The 20639-nt window shown below is 34.5% G+C and overlaps 1 protein-coding gene across 6 annotated transcripts in view; it reads left to right on the top strand.

Moving 5' to 3' along the window:
- DMXL1 (Dmx like 1) overlaps window positions 1–20639 on the top strand; it is a 124285-nt gene that overhangs the window by 29048 nt on the left and 74598 nt on the right. For all 6 annotated transcript variants that reach the window (XM_065918222.1, XM_065918221.1, XM_065918220.1 and 3 more), the window contains 12 exons: window positions 589–655; window positions 1908–2086; window positions 6327–6516; window positions 7688–7853; window positions 10950–11162; window positions 12447–12700; window positions 12812–13496; window positions 13587–13708; window positions 16283–16372; window positions 16452–16554; window positions 17678–17797; window positions 18074–18295. In XM_065918222.1, coding sequence (XP_065774294.1) covers window positions 589–655; window positions 1908–2086; window positions 6327–6516; window positions 7688–7853; window positions 10950–11162; window positions 12447–12700; window positions 12812–13496; window positions 13587–13708; window positions 16283–16372; window positions 16452–16554; window positions 17678–17797; window positions 18074–18295 — 2411 coding nt within the window. The remainder of the gene's footprint in view (window positions 1–588; window positions 656–1907; window positions 2087–6326; window positions 6517–7687; window positions 7854–10949; window positions 11163–12446; window positions 12701–12811; window positions 13497–13586; window positions 13709–16282; window positions 16373–16451; window positions 16555–17677; window positions 17798–18073; window positions 18296–20639) is intronic.

Genomic DNA, 20639 nt, shown 5'->3' with positions numbered 1-20639 from the left:
CAGTATTTCCTGAAAGGCAGAAGGAAAGGTGATGAGGGAAATGAGCTGAAACTCCTTGAGGAAGGAAAGACAAGTATGCACCAAGTATGTTGGTGAAATTGGAAGGCCGAATCCATAGTGGTTGGAAGTCTCTCATTAACACACACATAATCTTCAACTGTGCAAATGCTGCCTTAAGGCAGAATTCATTATAAAATACTGATTTATTGTTCTTGTAAATGTATGTTGGAATTTAAGTATCCATAGCTCCAAAAATTAGATTTCCAGGTTAAAAAATGAAACTCTTCTTTCTCATATTCTAAAGGAATGAGACCTATGACTCTTCTGTCTTTAGCTTTAAAGAATGACAAGTCATTCCTTATATGATTCTTATGCATAGATATTTTTACATTGAAAATAATTTTTATATTTAATATTAAATTTTCTATTTCTAATTTATATTATGAGATATACTTAAAAGTAAGTGTCAAACTTATGTTATCATATTTTGTATTTGAAGCAGATTACTGAATATAGTTTAGAGAAGTAATGTTGCATTCTCTCATTTAATTTTCCTTGAAAATTATGCCTTGTCTATTTAATTTACAGAACTGCTTCCCAAGTTCATTTAATGAAATTTTCACCAGATGGAGAATTTTTTGCCACTGCTGGGAAGGTAATTTGTGAAAATACTATTATCAAGTTGTGTTTATGGTGTATTTTGAAATATCAAAAAAAATTAACTTCACTATTTATGTTGCAAATATTTTCTGTTAAATATGTTAAAAAGCCAAAATTGGCTAAATAGTATTATGTCAAAGGGTAATATGATATAATTGAAACAGCTTAGGTCAAAGGTAGATCTGGGTATAAGTTTGCCATTTACCAACTTTTTGATCTTGAGCAAGTAGTTAATTACTTTGATCCTTGGTTTTCCCATGTATAGACTAAGGATGATAATACCTACTTCATAGGTCATGGATCATCGGGTTAGTTTATAGACAGTGTATATAAAGTGGCACAGTATCTTGGATATAGTATACTGTCAGTAATAAACTATAACTGTTATTTATGTTATCTTCTAGCTGACAGCTATATTAGACTGTATTTATAGTAAAAGAATTTACAGACTTTCTAGAAGGACATTTGTAACTTTTCTTTGTTATTACCTGTTGATTTCAGAACAGTGAATTCCCTTAAATTTTAATTATTTTAAATCATTGGCTCACAGAGCACGTTACATAAAACTAATAGTCTGAAGTTACTGTTCCCATGACTCAAATCTGCAGACTAAGAATACGAGATATGTCTTAAATTCTTAGTGAGGTATTTAGAACTGTTTAGTCTGATTGACTTCAGTCAGTGTCGGGCATGTAATTAGTAGCTTATGAGCAGAGCCTGGTACATGCTAATCTCTCGTTCTTGCTTTCCTTCCCAGAATAGGAGATGCAATTTTGATTGTGCTTAGAATATTTTATATAGTCGTAGTTGCTAACTAGTTTTTATCATTTTCTTTGAACATTCATATGACAATCTATAAAAAATGTTTTATAAAATTAGCAGTATTTTGAAGTCTACTAATGGTAATGCTTTCTTATTTAATATTTGGCTAAGTGAGAAAATGAACCCTTCATCTTTAGGTCTTTCCTGAATGACTTTATTTTCCATATCAAATGGTAGCTAGCATTTTCCTTGAACCAACCTTTGCAAAATACACACATTCACATACTGTAATTCTCAAAGAACAGTTAAGGAATGCTGGTTAGAAAAGTATCAGAATCAGAGATTTTCTTAATTTTTCCATGCCCAACCCCTCCTCACATCCCTACGTTCCTTTAATTGGGAAGAAAAATCTTACCTTTGGTATTTGATTTAACCTTTAATTCTGATCTGGATGTTTTTCTGTTTCTGTTTTTCCACCCTCTTAGGATGACTGTCTTTTAAAGGTATGGTATAATGTAGAAAACTGGCGGACATCTGTTACCTCTCCAGATAAAAATTCTGAAAAACAATCTGAAGGAGAAACTGACTTTTCTTTTGTATATCTGGCCCATCCTCGAGCTGTAAATGGATTTTCCTGGCGTAAAACAAGCAAATATATGCCTAGGTCAGTGGATTAGTCATTTTTCCCATGTATTAAGAGAACGTCATCTTTGTGACTTTGACCACTTTTCTCATTTTGAGAATCCACTGCTATAGGGTTTTTGCCCATGAAGATTCAAGTAGTACTAGATAGCTCTTGGACTGCAAGTTTCTGGCTGTGAGTTAACTATATATGATACTTAAAAAGAGAGCCATGTGAAAGGGTAATTTACCTCTAGATCAGATATCTTAAAGTGCCGGAGTTGTGCATCTTTTTCTTTCAGTTCTTTCATCTTTTAATCATTCTCCAAATTTCTATTTGCATCAACTTTTTCACATTTCACTGTCTTTATCTTCTCCCTTTCTATGTGTATCCACTGTGTTTTTTTTTTTTTTTTTTTTTTTTGGTAACTAAAAAAAAAACAAGCTTTATTGAGAGTGTATACCTTGAGACCTCAAATATTTCTTTAACTGCCTGCAGCATCTTTGAGGAAAAGTACATGGGCTAATAGATTATGATGTCCTAAACTAAGTATTAATTTAACCTACACATGCATGCACAAACAAACCTGTTAGGACTTCATTTGTTTCCTATAGTCTTTGCCAGACTTGATATCCCGTTGACTTCTTGCATATACTTAGTAAGTTACAGAGGTATTGTATTGCTTAATTATAGGTAGAAATCCCTTTTCATTCCACATGGCCATCTTCAATTTGGCCACACTATGGATCAATACAGTTTCCCCTTATCTTTTTGTCATCTGAGAATGTCTTAAGCTGATCCATTATAGCATACTTAGATCATTTGTTAACTTTAGTTTTGCTCTTCTGAGCTAGCAGAGTAAACCTAGATTTTTTTTAAAAATTATTTTATATTAGACATTCTTTTTAGAGCAGTTTAAGGTTTATAGCAAAGTTGAGGGGAGGGTACAGAGATTTTCCATATAACCCTTTTTTCCACATATGCACAACCACCTGCTTTATCAACATCCTCCACCAGAGTGGTTCATTTGTTACAGTTGATGCTTACATGAACACATTATTATCACCTAAAGTCCATAATTTACATTGTGATTCATTCTTGGTGTTGTGCATTCTGTAGATTTGGACACAAATCCACATATAATGTATGTATAACAGCATACATACATCATTGCTATACCTAGATCTTTTGAACAATTTTGTAGTGTGATAGTTACCATTCTTTTTACCTCTCTCCTCCAGTCTAACAGAGCATGAGAGTAGGGCACTCTAGGTACATGGATGGTTCTTCTGTTAGAAGTGTGTTTTACAGGTTTGAGCTAAAGGAGAGTGGTGTGGACAATCTATATTGTTAGCAGAAGCACCCTCAGTCCACTTTTACTTTGAGAACTATTACTTTAGTACTTCTGAGACCATTGCCCACAGGTATAAATATGTGTCTGGAATAGAATGAGCCATGACATGTGTGTTCTCAGTTGTGTCTGACTCTTTGCGACTCCATGAACTGTAGCCCACTAGGCTCCTCTATCTATAGGATTTTCCAGGCAAGAATACTGGAGTGGGTTGCCATTTCTTTCTCCAGGACATCTTCCTAACCCAGGGATTGAACCCGTGTCTCCTGCACTGCAGGTGTATTCTTTACCACTGAGCCAGTGGGGGAGCCCCGAGCTATGACATACGTAAAGTAAAAAGAGCTGTCTTCACAAACCATTAACTGTTTAGAACTGTCGTAAGTTTACATTATTCTGAAGGTTGAGTGCTTATGATATTCCAGGTTTTTTCACATGCAGCTAATAAGAGCACCAGAATACTAAAAAAGAGAATTATGAAATACTGTATATTTTGAGAGTTGACAGTCACATCTGCTTCTGATACAGTTTACTCACTGTTGGCAAAAGTGATCATGGTGGAGGCAGAGGCAGGTACCTTAAACTGGGGCATTAAGAATACCTGACAGCAAAAAACATATTAATTCCCCCCCCCTACTTATTTTATCTCTTTTATCAACTAAATTCTGCAGCATAAGGAACTGTGACTTTTCTGTTAGTTGTGGTGTCTTGGCAGGGTTTCCAGAATTTCACTTTCGGATCTATTAAAAAACAACTAATCTCCTTTAGTTCTTTTAATTTTCATGTTTGTTTCACCAGCTGCCTGCAGATTTATAGTAGGAAGGCTGACCCTTTCTCATGAGAGTGAAAGAGATGCCATCAAAGACCATTGTCCTTTCTGATCCGGCATCTTAAAATTAAGATGTTCAACCAAATGATGATGCTTCACACAAAGTGTCTGCTAGCTTGAGAGGAAAAATGGGGATGTGTTTGTAATGAGCATATACAGACACTTCCCTGTTAATTAAAAATGATGAATGTAGGACAGATTGGGAGGTTTGGTTATTTTCCCCACAAAACCTTCAGAAGTTGGTTTTACATAACTAGTTTTAGAACCATCTTAGCCTGCTGTTGCCTCAAGATAGGACAACTGTTGCAGACACTTACCCACCATACCGTTGCCCTATATAAGGTCATTCATCTATATATATAATTTTTGGGTGGAGGGGGAGGGGTGTACCTGAATATGATGTGCTTATTGAAGAGAGAATAAGATACCTTGATGAAGAAGTGAGAAAGGGAGATATGGCCTGAGCAATGCCTCAGATACATCAGGATATTTCTTCTATGCCATGCTTATATTACCAGCCAGCCGTTTACACTGTTTGTAAAGGTTTGGTGTTCTGAAGAGCATCATCTGTGGTCGAATCCGTGTCCATGCTTCTGAGTTGTGCACCTTTCTAGCTTGCTTTGTTGGTCTTGTCTAAGTTCGTATGCCTCTCCTGATTGCTGTGCGTTCAACTCTTTAGTCTCCTATCTTCTGCTCTTTCTTTGTAAGCCTCCCATTCTGCCATCTACTGATGGGTCACTATGAACCTTGCACTTTCCATATTGCCTTTTTGTATTTTCTTCTGTTTCTGTTACGTTTGATATTATTGCCACTGCCTGTGTGTATGTAAATGTACTAGAGAGAAATAGAAGGAAGGAGAGCAGGAAAAGGTCAGAGGGAGACAGAGAAAAAAGGGGAAGAAAACTGAAGGAAAAAGAGGAGGGAGAGGCACAAGGGTGAGAAAAGGAAGGAGAAACAGAGGGTTTGGAAAGATAAGAAGAGGCCCTAGGAGGAGGGTACCTGAGAGGTAGGAGAGGTGGAAAGGGAGGGTGGTTTGGAGAGGCTGAGAAGAGAATTGTAGGAGCAGGCAGAGGCAGGGAAGCCCAGAGAGTGGATGGAAACGGGAAAGAAGTAGGGGAGTAGACATAGAAGGGGAGGGGCAGGGAGGGAGGTGTAAGAACAGGGGAGGAATCTGAAGGAGAGAGCTACCAAGACAGAATGTGCTGTTCTCCCTGGTCTTCCCCTTTGCTTTTTTAAAAAAATCAGATAGATATGTTTTAAAAAGTGACTACTATAGAATATTTTAATTTAATTTTTTTTTCTTTAACTTACCAAGTTACTTGATAGAAACCTTCTACTAGTTTTTCTTTTCTTAATCAGTTAGATATGTTTGAATAAGTGTCTTATTCAAACTTAAAAAAAAAATTTGCTGAGTTAACAAAGACTGTCAGTCAATAGAAAGATAGTTTTCATTAATAGAATTTCAGCTTTTGAGCTCTCAATGTGTATGGAATTTGTTAACATATATGTAATTGTTTTGTTATTATTTTGTGGGGTGTCAAGACAGTAAATTCACTGAAAGTAAAAAATGACTAAGGAAGGAGATGGCTAATACTTAACGAATTTTCTGTTCTTGCACTTGACTGCTTTGGGCATATGTTAGGCAAAGACACAGTAAGTGTACTAGTTCCTATAGCTTGTTAGTGACAAGTATGCATATACCTTTACAGGAAGTAAAAATGAAGCATTGTGAAATAATTTAAATAAATATCCACTGAATAAATCAGAAAATCTGAATAGAAGATGTCAGGTTTTTTCCTTGTTATTAACTGAGGGAGTATGATATGATCTCAGTTTTTGTTCTTTAGATGTAAGAATCTTGGATTACTGAAACAGGAACTACTGAGTTCTAGGCAGAAAAGAAATGGATTAACAAGTGTTTGCAGTGATGAAATCAAATACCCAACTCAGTTTTAATGGTTTTGACTATGTTGCATAAATGTGTATTTACATTTTTTTCATTGATAACCTTAGTTGTCTACATTTAAATAATTATAGAAACATTGTGGAATATGATACTGTGGGAAATTTATATTTTTGCTTCTAAAAATCCTTTTATTCCTTAGGGCTTCTGTATGTAATGTACTGTTGACTTGCTGCAAAGATAACATATGTCGTCTTTGGGTAGAGACATTTTTGCCAAATGATTGTTTGCTCTACGGAGGTGACTGCAACCATTGGACTGAACCAATTAATTTAACAAATAACATCAAGAGAAACGTTTCCAGTAAAGAACAAGTTCAGAATGCTTCAGATGTAAGTGTTTTTGTTAGATGTTTTTCCTGTATGTTAATATCTTTTGTACAAGGCCTTTTTGTAACATTCATCTTAATATTCAAAGTCACAGATAGTTATGAAAAAATATGTCAGTTCTCGGAAAATTTTCAGTATTTTTTTTTTTTTTTTGGTCTAGCATGAAACTGCCTATAGTTACAAAGTTAACCTTAGGTTAACTGATGATATCAAAAGGATGATCATACTTAACTTAGCTGATATAACATAAAGTAAATTAAGATCTGAGAATGCAAAAATTTGACTATACAAATAATTTATTATTTTTCTTTCTTTAGGACTTGGGGTGTTTGTCCTGTCATGATTACAGGAATGATTAGTTTATCACATTGTGTTCTACATTTATTATTGTTCAAACCTCCAAGAACTTGAATTAATATCGTATGGCAAAACTAAAGTCAGTTTTTGATGTTGGGGCTGATTAAACATAGACAAGTAACATGGATTCTTGAAAATAAGAAAGTGACCTAAAAATGATTTATCTTTGAATGTTTTATATGTTTATGGAAATACTGTTTCTCAAATTTAGATCGTATTGCTAGTGGCATAGAATAAAGTATGTATTGTATAGAGACTCAACCAATGGTTATATATAATAATAGTTGAAAGAAGTCCTTGACTAGAAATCACTTTCAGGTCATGTTGTGTTCTGTATAAAGTATTGTGTCATATGAAAGATGAGAACAACAGTATTTGCTTTGTCTGCCTTATGGATCAAATGAGGTGATCGCAGTGAAAGTGATTTGTAAACTATGAAATATCATCCTAATGAATGGTGGTAATATTATTCAGTGCTTTGTGGTCATAGGGAGTTACCTGTGGATACAAAGAGAACTGTATAAATAGGGACATCATTTTCCACAGATGCATGGTAAACTTTTTTTAAATTAAGAAAATATTAAATCATAATGTAACATATTGTGTGATGGTTTAAAGAAGAGTCAGGCAGTTAAAAGTTCCAAGCTTATTTCAGGTTTCACGTTTGTTGTACAAAACTACTGTAAAGTACTTGTACGTATAGGCTTACCTGAAATAGGAGCATCTAACAATCATTATATAACCTATATGCTTATAACAAAATAGACGTTAATTTTACTTTGTTTTGCATTGTTTCACATTGTTTTTATTCTTGTAGGTAAATCTGAAATTTTTTCGTAGAGGCCGGAGATCACTTGCACTTGTAGCACATACTGGATACCTGCCACACCAACAAGACCCTCATCACGTTCACAGGAACACGCCACTGCACGCCAATGCACTGTGCCACTTTCACATTGCAGCCAGCATCAACCCAGCCACAGGTGATAAGTGCTGTTCAGATAATGTTTTCCAGATTAAGTAGATTGATGTTTATGAACAGTAAGTTATACTATACTTATTGAGTAAGTAAAAAATTGTAGGTGATTTTCTTAGCTAACTTTTCATTATAGCCAGTTCACTGATGATAGAAAAAGTTTTTGTTTACTTGCTTGTTTCTTAAGGCTGTGATTTGGTCTGTAATTTTAGATCGTGATAAGTCATTGAGATGTTCTGTATTAGTTTATTCAAAAGTTGAGATTTGAACTAATACTTAGCAAAGAAGTTAACACCTCAGAATTATAATTACTGTATAGTTATTCATATGAAACCAGTATGTTTTGTACTTAAGCTTTTGGAGCTACTTCAGAAATAGGGTGGAAATATTGTAGAAGTTGTAACTGGAAGAATTAAGAAACCTTGTTTTGTAGTCAAATATGTACTTTGAGATAGATTGAAAGACCTAGAATACCTGGATTTATGCATGAATTTGAAGACTGAAGTGCTTATCATTATAGTAAATATTTTATGTTAGTTTAAAAACCAGGTCGTCACAGTTGGGCATTTGAGGTAGAACCTTAAAATATTGCTGGGAAAAAGTTAAAAATAATATTTGCACATAATAAATACCATCTGTACAGGAAATATAAAGTTAACCTCCCTTCACGTCTATTCCACCCTGGTCTTCCTCCTCAGATGGTAACCATTCTTAATGAATTTTTGTGTATTTTGAAATATTCTTTTGTTTGTTTGTTTTGCTGCACCAGATCTTCGTTGCAGCATGAAAACACTTAGTTGGCATGCAGGATCTAGTTCCCTGACCAGGGATTGATTCCAGGCCCTCTGTACTGAAAGGGCAGAGTCTTAGCCCTTGGACCACCAGGGAAGTCTGGAGATATTCTTAAACATAAATTAAGCACAACCTATATCCATATAACACACTGGATTTGCAGTATTGCATTCTTCAAGAAACATAGAATGAATACAGTCCACTAGTTACTTGAATCAAAGTAAGAAGTACTTTGACAAGTTAAAAGTGCAGAGATACCTGTGGTAGGAATAAAGTGTATTTGCCTATTTTTTTTTCAGTTTTATTTAGTTAATAACAGTCCCAGCACTAAAAGAATCCATGAGTCAAGAAAATGTAAATGTGAGAATGTTGAATGATTTTTATTGAAAATTATATTATTACTTTATCAAAAAAGATATATTGTCAGTGCTTAGAGTATCCAGAGGAAGCTCTGAGGTCAGTGGAATAGTTTTGAAAGTCTTTGTGAGTAAAGGACAGTATTTTGAGAATAAAGAAAGCTTGAATTCTCACTTTAATAGAAAAGGCTGAGGTATTATGGAAAAAGAAATCCTAAGTTACAATGTAGTATCCTCTTGACTACTTTACAATAAGGAAAACTCAAACCTTTCTTCAGATTGTAGGTCCCCAAGAAAAGTTCATACATTTAAGGCAAATCAAATAAAAATAATAACTTTAGGAGCTATATTAGATTCTGTGGAGAATTTCTTTCCTTAAATTAGGTCTGTCAGAATGACCTTTCTGCAAGGTCCAATTCAGATTTGGCTTCACTTATTTGTTCATCAATAGAAATAGATACAGGAAAGACATTCATAATAGTATGTTCTCTTAGTTCTAGCTCTTATACCCTCTCCATGATTATTTCTCATAAGAAATGATTTTACCAGATTTTTTGAGTGAGGTCAGAAGGCAAAGGAAATGTGATTTCTTTTCAACCAGAATGCTTCTGCTAAAAGTCAGCCTAAGACCCTCCTTTTTGTGTACTTAACATCTAGGCGTGTGATCTACTTCAGGATTACTTATCTCTTCTGGGTTGATTCGTAAGTTGAAAATCAGAAAATCCTACCCGTGAAGTTTCTTGGGGGCATTTTAAATCCCTGACACTGTTGTGTGTCCACCTGGCAGCAGTGGGATTGGCAGTTCAGTCCCTCAAGGCTTTTACTGTGTGTGGTGCCGTATAGGAACTGGAGATAGAGTAATGATCAAAGCATTATTGATCTTTGCTCATATGAAGCATATAACCAGGTAGGAGATAGATAAATACTACTTAAACAATTATACTAATGAATATATAGTTATAAACAGAACTCTTGAATTAGATAATATCCATCACCTCTTAGAACCACTTCCAATAGAAGGGGTGGGGAAAGAATCATTTATCTTTTCCTTTATCCCCTTTAATACTGTTTCTGTTGGTGTCCAGCAATAGACAGTGTTTGAACAAATAATTCAAATTATTTCCTATTTTTAAAAATCAACAGATTTGTTCTGGAGAAAATTATTAACCTTCCCTGAATCTATTCCAGCTTGTATTGTTCAGCAGACACCAGCATGATTTAGATTTGGACTTTAATAATAGACAAATCTTTCTTTACCTCTATTAAGTAAGAATTGTCATTTTTTACAATGTACTCTGAATTTGTACTTCAATATACTTCCCTTAGCAATGATTTCAAAAGTAATACCAAGGGACCAGATTTTGTTTTGTTTTTTAGCTGAGTTGGCTTGTCTTGAATGATTTTCTTGAACATAAGAAGGGAACCTCAGTTTCATACGATCTGATTTCAATCTTGATGCTAATAAATAAACAGTATCTATCGCAGTATCTGTTTTAGGATTAGATAGGTAAGTCATGAAAAAAGTTAATATGTCAGTCTCTTAAGTAAAAGAAAATTGCTATTGAGGTAAACATATCACTGGTTCCTTTGACAACTTGATGACATTTTTAACGGTAGATCAGGTTAGAATATGTTTCTAACGAGTTTCTGTATAAATTAAGAACACAATTCTATTAACATGTTTACAAATTATAGACATGTTTCTTTATGAGAACATTTTATAATTGTAGAAAAATACATATGTGTGTATATATAAGTAAGTTATGGTATGTGACTTAGAATGTATACTTTTCTGTCCTTTACAATAAGTATATTAAATACACCATTTAAGTCTGTTTTTTCGTTAGTAATAATTGTGGGAACCATTATATTGTCTTAGAGATTAAATAAAATGTGTTTTATGTGCTAGCATGATAGAAATTATAATTTTGATTTTTTCTTGTTGTTCTTTGTAGACATTCCACTTCTTCCTTCTATTACCTCTCTGAGTCTAAGTGAAAATGAAGAGAAGAGTGGACCTTTTGTCGTACACTGGCTAAACAATAAAGAGTTGCATTTTTCTTTGTCCATGGAAGTCTTTTTACAACAACTTAGAAAAAGTTTTGAGCAACCATCTTCTGAGACCAGTGTAGACGATTCTAATCAGGCAGATGTAAAATCTGATGAAGGTAAAGCTTTAAGAAGGGTAAAAACTATGACGTTTTGTTTAAAATAACAAAGATTTTTATATAGGGTAGCACCAGCTACTGTTAGAAATAACCTTCAGATTTCAGTGGCATAATACACATTTGGACTAGCTCATATAATAATCTAGTATAGATGTTTTTGTTCCAAGTGTCTTACTTCCTAATGATAATGTAGGGATTTAGAATTCTCCATACTTATGCTTCTGTGGGCCACTAGGGTCTTGCTGCTCAGAGGACTATCTGCAGACTAGTATAGCATTGGCATTATTAGGAAAGCACAATCTCATGCTCCACCTAGGGCTGCTAAACAAGAATCTGCAATTTAGTGAAATTCCCAAATGAGTTGTATGTATATTAAAGTTTGAGAAGCAGTGCACTTAGGGCTTAAGCTCTACATTCAGCTTCTATTTGTTCAGCCTCAGTCAAGTAGAGAGAGAGAAGTCAAAAGTGTTTTTTAAATTACAAATTTACATGTTCCCTTTAAAAAAAATAAACAGTACCATCATGTATAAAGTTTCCATATTGTTAAATTTGATGAGCATTCTTCCAGATTTTATTTTTTTCTATGCTCATACAAGTATATATAAAGGTAATTTCTTTTTAATTGTACTTTGGGATTTCATTTTTAAATGAACATAGTGTTCTGTTGCTTGCTTAAATTCAGTATTCAGCACTTTTCTTGCTCATTATTTTTCACAGCTCCTGAGTCAGGAGACTCAAGAGAAAACTTAAGCATTTTCTTTGTTGATAGACATTTTAATTGATTTCAGTTGTTTCTCTCTGTATATTCTGATAATGGTACAATCACGTGTCTCTTCATCTTTGTGTGAATTTTTCTATAAGGTGGATCCCTAGATAGGGAATTAGCATATTGTGTAAGCATTTTTAAATTTCAATAACTTTTGCTAAATTGCGCCCCCCCAGTAATGTTTTACAAGTTTATGCTCCCTTTAAGTAAGTAAGTGTTCATCGCTCAGTTGTGTCTGACTCTTTGTGCCCCCTTTACCTGTTTTCTAATCAGTATTAGTCCTTCTACTGATAATCCAGTGACTCAGCCCTTTGGACCTTCTGATTACTGAGTTAATTCCAGTGGCCTTATATTCCTGGAGTAAAATTATTTTTAAAGGGAACCCCATTTCCTATTTATATGAAAACTTAAGTTTTTCATTTTGAATGCATTTGTAAAGGTAGATTAAGAATGCATTTCTTAATTTATAGTAGTAGCTTGATTGTATTTATATGGTTCATGAACTCTTTTGCTTATAGAGATCGATGACAGTGTTGATGATCTGAAAATAAATCATGAAAAGAAGGAATTGGGTGGTGATAAATTGGTACCAAATTCAAGTTTTGTACCATTGCCATCATCTGCCATTGAGCATCAGATTGAAGTACTTCTGTCTGAATGGAGTAAAAATGCAGACATGCTATTCAGTATTCATCCCATGGATGGTTCTTTGCTGGTTTGGCATGTGGATTGGCTGGACGAATACCAGCCTGGTATGTTTCGTCAAGTACAGGTATTATTTTTATGATCTCTGAAGAGCTGCTTTTTGTTAAATGTGGGTACTGTTTTGTGAAACCTCTTTATATAGTTTCATGCCTTCTAATGCTCATGTTCTTAATTCCAGGTGTCCTTTGTTTCCAGAATTCCTGTAGCTTTTCCCACAGGTGATGCAAACTCTCTCTGTAAAAGCATAGTGATGTATGCCTGTACCAAGAACGTTGACTTGGCTATTCAGCAAGGGAAACAAAAACCTTCCAGCCTGACACGTTCCACGTCAATGCTTATCTCTTCTGGTCACAGTAAATCAACTAATAGTTTAAAATTAAGTATTTTTACCCCTAATGTTATGATGATTTCAAAGCATGCTGATGGCTCCCTGAATCAATGGCTTGTCAGTTTTGCCGAAGAATCTGCCTTTTCTACAGTTCTCAGTATTTCCCACAAATCCAGATATTGTGGTCATCGCTTTCATCTTAATGATTTAGCTTGTCACTCAGTATTACCATTATTGCTGACAACGTCACACCATAATGCGTTAAGGACACCGGATGTTGATAACCAAAAGCAGCCTGATGATGCTGTGAATATTGAAGAATGTCCTCTGGCACGACCGAATGCAGGCACTATTGACATGGCCTTTCAGGACCCCAATGCGGTTTACAGTGAGCTTATTCTTTGGAGGGTTGATCCAGTTGGGCCACTGTCTTTCTCTGGAGGTGTTTCTGAGCTTGCCCGGATTAATTCTCTTCACGTTTCTGCGTTTTCCAATGTGGCATGGCTGCCCACTCTTATACCCAGTTATTGTCTAGGTAAGCATTCTGATTTTTACTTAAGAACTTTAGATTTTCTGGCATTGTTGCTTAAAGGTTAAATTTTAAATGTTTTTTAAATGCATCTAGGTGCATATTGCAACTCTCCTAGTGCATGCTTTGTAGCAAGTGATGGACAATATTTGAGATTATATGAAGCAGTTATTGATGCCAAGAAGCTTCTATATGAGCTTTCCAATCCTGAAATTTCTGTAAGTAAATGACTTTTGAAACTAAGAATAAAATATGATGTTTTTAAAATAGTTAATTTATACTTACTGAGCAATTTCTAAGATTGTAATATAAAATTTATAATTAAATGTATTTTTAGTTATTTTTTGCACATTTACATTATAGCCTTAGTGATGGTCTTATAGTGATCCCAATACCTTAAAAAGAAACCATGTTTTTCATTCATTCTAAAAGTAGAATCTAATGTTCAACAATATGTAGTACTTCCTTTTGTTGTTCAACTGCAAGTCTTGTCTGACTCCTTTGTAACCTCATGGGCTATGACCCACCAGGCTCTGCAGTGTGTGGGATTTCTAGGCAGAAATACTGGAGTGGGTTGCCATTTCCTTCTCCAGGGGATCTTCCCAGTCCAGGGACCGAACCCATATCTCCTGCATTGGCAGACAGATTCTTTACCACTGAGCCACCAGGGAAGTCCCATAGTACTTCCTGGCTCAGCTATATATGGGGACCTCTTGACAGTGTATTGCTGAATCATGTTGGTTCATCTGTAGGTTATTTCTGAACAGGGGAGGCTGAAATAAGAGTGGCATTTTAATCTTAAGAGAAAAAAAAGCCTTCAGTTTGGTTGCACTACAGGCAGGAGTTCTTTCAATATCATTGCAAAGCTTTTGTCTTAAAATAGAAGGCACTTCCTCCTGTTCCTAACTGATAGCAAACCCCCATCTGCATTGCCTCAGCACCTCCAGCAAGCCAGTATTTCCATTCTTTTGGTTTAGGTGTTTTAAAGTATGCCCTGAGGTAACTTTTAGCCATACTGAACTTGTTGTTTATGAGATTCAGGCTGTCTCCTCAACTACCAATTTATGTCTGTTCATGCTCTGGTTACAGAATTGCACAGGTTAACAGTAGTCTGCTCCCATCTTTTTTTTTTTTCCTCCCCTAAGTTATTTTACAGAAGACAAAGGTTTTTTAAAAAACATGTAGTGTTATAGTAGCAACATATTTCTTGAGGGCCTTCTATTTTTCAGGAATTGTTTTTAAGTGCTGGGAATATAGATGTGAACAAAACAGACCAAAATCTCAGCTTACATTCAGTGAAAGAATATAGAAAAAAGGTCAAAATATATTAATAAATACTTTGGAGATAAACAATGTTGCAGAAGTAGTAGGGAGTACCAAGTAAGGTGCTGGTCAGGGAAAGCCTCACAGAAGTGGTACAGTTTGAGCAAAGACTTGAAGGAGATGAGGGAGCTACCTGTGTGGATATTTAGAGGGAAAAGTATTTCAGGAAAGCCAGTGTAAAGATCCTCAGACCAGAGCATGTTTGGTAGGTAAGGATCATCAGGGAGGCTGTTGTGGCTGGTGTAGGATAAATGAGGTGGAAAGTAATCAAAAATAAAGTTAAAAAGTTAGCCTGGCCTTTGCAGTAAAAGACCTCATAAGCCATTGTAGTTACTTTGAATTTTACTCTTAATGACATAGAAACTGGTGTAAAGAATGACAGTGATATTATCTGACTTAGGCCTTAAAATATCGCTCTATTTGCTATATAGATTAGACATGGGAAGCAGAAGTGTTATCAGAGAGACCAATTCAGGAAGCTATTACAGTAGTTTAGGAAAGAGTGAAAGGGGTTTAGAATAGTAGCAAGTGGTGTGATGATAAAGAGGATAACAGTTGGTCAAACCTGGATGTGTTTTGAACATTGACTCTAAGGATTGGACTGGATATGGGGTTTGTGTGAGAAAAACAGGATGACTCCCAAGGTTTGCCTTGAGATGTGAAGAATGTGTAAATAGGTTTTGAGGTGCAGGGAGGACTCAAGAGCCTGACTTTGGACGTGTTGATTTTGAAATGCCTGCTTGATATCCAAGAGATCTAGTAGGCTAGTGTCTGGAGTTTAGAGGGAGGCCTCGTCTGAAGATAGAGAATAAGTACCTGTTAGAATATAAAGTTGTGATGCTGAATGAGATCTCTGAGGGAGAGGCTATAGTTGGAAAGTAGAAATGATAGGAAGATTGTACCCTGGGGCATTCCATTGTTAAAAGTGGGGTGAGTGTGGTATATAAAGGAAGCCAAAATGAAGATATTTCCAGGAGGAAGAAATAATCAACAGATTCATATGCTGATAGATCAGGCATGATGAAGATTGAATTTAACCATATGACCTTGACAAGAGCAGTCAGGAGATGATGTGGCTCAAGAAATCACTGTTTGTAAATAGTATATTAACTTGTTTATTTAGCTTTGTTTGTCAGAGTTAATGCCAAAAAGCTTTGATTCTTGGAATTTCCATGAGATTGAAGTCAGTCTTTCATAGTTAAAAATATAAAATACTTTTTCTCGTTAATGATTACCAAACATTGCTTTTGTTTTTCTCTGCACCAGCTGAGCTATATAACTCTGTTCATTCCTGTGTAACTGCCTGGTAAAATCCCAGAATGTTTATAATAAAAGGGACTTGTGAACTTATTTAGTCTCACCTTAACTTATTTAGTGTTTGTCTCTTATGCCTCAGATTTTACATCATTTTTTATTGTTTTTTAAATTTAATTGTTTAATAAAGGAGATATCCATTTTTTCAAAAACAGAAATATGTTGGTGAAGTGTTTAACATCGTAAGTCAACAGTCAACAGCCAGGCCAGGATGCATTATCGCATTAGATCCCATTACCAAACTTGTAAGTATTATTTTTCTGGCTACTTAACTTTAATAAATAATATGTATGTCAACTTATGTTGGTATTTGTTTACATTCAGCAAGGCAGAAAAACCCAACTGCTTCATGTTTTTCAAGAAGACTTCATTTTGAATAATCTTGAGAAGAAAAGACTGGGAAAAGACAGAATATTATCTGATGCAGGTAAAGAAGAATTTTTTATGTAATGAGATATAAAATGTACAGTATGTTAGGCAGTTAATAAAGATAAGTTGATACAGTGTTTCATGTCTGAGTTTAAATTTTTCATATGTACATTTGTGATAATATTTATCATAAATATCAGTATCTTTTTATTCTTAACAAGGCAATAATAATGAAAAAATTAAAGGAGTTTGTCAGTTATGGTATTTTAAAATACTTGAATTAATTAATCTGTATTTAGCCATGCTGTCTGGCCTGCAGGATCTTAGTTCCTCAACTAGGGATCAAACCCAGGCCCTTGGCAGTTAGAGTGCAGAGTCCTAACCACAGGGTTGCCAGGGAACTCACATAAATTATGTTTTTAAAAAAGTATCATAGACATGTTCTTTGTCATTAATGTGTGAGTGCTCTTTGCATGGGAGGAGTCCTGCCCTAACAATTTGAATGATATTGGCACCTGTCTCTTTAAAAATCTACAATTTAAAGCATTAGCTACAAACTTAAAAGTTATATAGGCAGCTTTAATTAATACTTTTATAATTAAGCAGTTTTTAAAATGATGTTAAATTCATCCTCCTAGTATTAGCTGTTATTTTAAATAAATAAAGAAAAACAGGAAAATAAAGCTAAAATATCTTGGTTATTAGTTTTGATTACAGAGCCAAACCAAACTCAAAAATAACTTTACTTACCAAGGATCTGTACAGTGTGTGCCTGTTGCTCTAAAATTCTATTATCAAGACTCAAGTTATAATAATAACTGCATTCTGTATTTGTTTCAGGTTACTTTTATTTTCTTGTACATCATTTCTTTACCCTTTTTCCATTTTTTTTCTCCTTTGAGAAGTACCTTTTTGAATTCTACACCTTTATGTTAAATGTCTAATTTCTTACCACTGCTTTCTTAGTCTTCTATCATTTTCCCTGAGAATTTTGAACTTTGCAAAAATGTTTGTAGTGCTTTTGTAACCTTTAAATATGATGATGGAATGATGCTGAAAATGAGAAATATAGATGTAAAGGGTTATTTATATCAACAGAATGTTCTTTATTTTTCATTTTTCATATTAAAATGTTAATAGCTATCTATGTTAATAGTGAAATATATCATTAATACCAACAGGCAGCTCACCTAATGGATTTTCTGAAAAATTCTACCTAATTGTAATAGAGTGCACCCAAGACAACCGTTCATTGTTACACATGTGGAATTTGCATTTAAAGTCCATTCCTGTCTCATTGGGTGAGTTTTTTTTCCTATTAGTAGATTTAGATTAACAAAGTATGTATAGCTAGATTGGTGGATATTTTTTTAAGCTGTTTTTATTGACAGGATAATTGTAGTTCATTCTGTTAATTAAGGAAAAAACAGTTTCTCAGTTTTCTTGTCATAAAGAATCATAGGAATATGTTTACATTTTTATCTTTTATAAGGCAGTTTTGGATTATAAAATGTAGCAATTTTAATGTTTACAGGAGTTCCCTCCCAGTTTTTTGGTTCTTTTTTTATGTTTTATAGATGAAAAAGTAGATACAAAAATATCTGAAGCAGCTTGGCAGCCAGAAGAACATTATTCTTCTTCTCCAGAGAAGATCCTATCCCCTTTTTCACAGAAGTATCAGGCTTGCAGAGCAAATCTCCAGAGTACCAGCAAGTTGACTCTGTCTTCAGAAATGGTTTATAGCCAAGAGTTGCATTTGCCAGAAGGAGTTGAGATAATAAGTGTTAAGCCATCAGCAGGTGTGTAAAATTTTGTAAAAAGAGACTGATAAATTTGGCAGTGCATGAAGGTTTACTGTGTATTTAAAAATAGATGTAACTCCCACTTTTTAAATTCACACAGAAGCAGAAATGGAAAGAATACCTTTCAATACCCTAAATTAAAAATTAAAAATTTCTCATTATGTTTTCAGATTACTCTGGCATTTGTCAGCCAGTTATAGTCCTAAATATTGATTTCCTAGACAAATTTTTATTATCCTTTTGTAAAGATGAAGTGAAAGTTTCCAGGACAGACTTAATGGAGTTGCACCTTATTTGCCAACTGATAATATTGGTAATGGCAGCCAGGAGCTCCGTGCTGTGAAGGACTCTTAAGTGTATAGTTCCTGATAAATATTTATCATCCTCATTCTTAGGGCAGTGGTTCTCAAAATGTGGTCCCCAGACTAGCAGCATCAGCATTGTTTGGGAAGTTGTTAGAAATAAAAATTCTTGGGTCATACCCTAGACTTACTGAATCATAAACTCTGGGGTGGGACCCAGCAGTCTTGTTTTGACAAACCTTCAGGTCATTCCAGTGTACAGAATTTCAAGGTATCAAGGGTATCATGAAAACCAAGACAAAGATCCATCTTTTTAATCACCTAGTTCTTTCATTTGCATAGTCACAGTGTGGATTTTTTGTCTTCTTTACTTATCTTATCACTTTTGACTAGTTACTTTGAATGCGCTTCAGTTTGCCATGTAATCAAGCACTTGATCTTTTGTAATTGGTGAAGTTAGCAGGAAGTTAAAGTTTGGCCCTTTAAGTTAGTGTCATGATAAATTTTTTTAAACATTCTGAGATTTTTTTTTTTTTTTGGTATATTTTAATAAAAGAGGCAAGGAAATAATAGAAGTGCAAGGAAAGTTAAAGTTTGAAAAAAATGACTTTTGTACTGATGCAATTTTAAGAGCTGATATCCTTAGCCAAAACTGTGTACTCTTCACTACTTAATTCTAATAAAGATTTTTTTTATAGAAAATGTAAGAGAAACTGAAGATGTTTCTAAAAATAATTTTTGGTGCAAGTTGAGTTTAGAAGAAAAAAGTCCTAGAGCAGGAGAAGAAATTTCTTTTGTTTGACAAAAACAGTAGCATATGATAAAAGCTTTTTTCCTAGTCTTAACAGTTTTTTTGAAAACTGAGACTTTTGGGAAGGGCTGGTTTCCCTGGTAACTCAGAGGTAAAGAATCCACCTGCCGTGCAGGAAATTCAGGTTAGATCCCTGGGTTAGAAAGATCTCCTGGAGAAGAAAACAGCATTCCAGGATTCTTGCCTAGGAAATCCAATGGACAGAGGAGCCTGGTAGGCAACAGTCCATGGGGTTGCAAGAGTCAGACACACTTAGCAGTGACTAAACCACCACTAAACTCTTTATTATCCGTTTAGCTCAGAGAAACTACTGGACAATGTTAATTGTGTCCTTTTGCAGTACTGCTAAGTCCTTGAGGGCTTTAAAACAACTAACAGTATGTTGAAATATGCTTTTAAAATATAATAAATGTTCCATATAACATCTATATTATGATTTTATACTTAATAGTTAAGGATAGGGCTTGACAAACTATGGGTCACCTACTTGTTTCTACTTGGAACAACCACACCTGTTTGTCTACTTTTGTGTATGGCTGCTTTTGTTCTACAGTGGCAGAGTTGAGTAGTTGCAACAGAGACTCTTCTGGCTAGCAGAGCTTAATTATTACTCTTTGGCCCTTTAAGAAAAGTTTGCCAACACTTGATTCAGGAAATTGTGTATTTAATTACATTAAACCCAAGCAAATGTATGTCCCACCTGGGAATCTTCTCAGTATCATTTCCTTGAAATACAACTTCAATCATGGAAGGCCCTTTTAGTACTTAAATAATTGTCAGCCATTCACACAATTATATTAAAAAATATTACAGAGAAGTAGCCAGTGAATATTGATGAATTTTTTTAAATGTATTGATATATTTAAAATTAGATTTATAATAATATATAATGCTCGCATAGAGCTGTGAACAGAATGCTGGATTGAAAACCAGGGCTAGAATTTAGGTTTTCTAATTCTGCCTTAGTCTAGCTATTTTGTATAGGCATACGATACACATTTAGTCAAAGAGTCCTTAACTGTAAATTATCTGAGTTCTCTTTTGGCTCAAGGTTTTGATAGTAATGTCATTTTTATATACCATTTTAATGTCATTAAAAGCTGCTTACTGATCTTGTTGATCCTTAAGCTAAATATTGGCTGTCATGTTGTTAAGGCTAGTTCATGCAAAAGACTAAAACTTTTAGTACAAGAAGAGAGATATATTGAACCAAATTCAACATTTTATT

This window comes from Muntiacus reevesi, chromosome 1 (genome assembly GCF_963930625.1).
Source record: "Muntiacus reevesi chromosome 1, mMunRee1.1, whole genome shotgun sequence".
In the NCBI taxonomy this organism is placed as follows: domain Eukaryota; kingdom Metazoa; phylum Chordata; class Mammalia; order Artiodactyla; family Cervidae; genus Muntiacus; species Muntiacus reevesi.
Note: the sequence above shows the minus strand (reverse complement) of the source record. Positions and strands in the feature narration are given on the sequence as shown.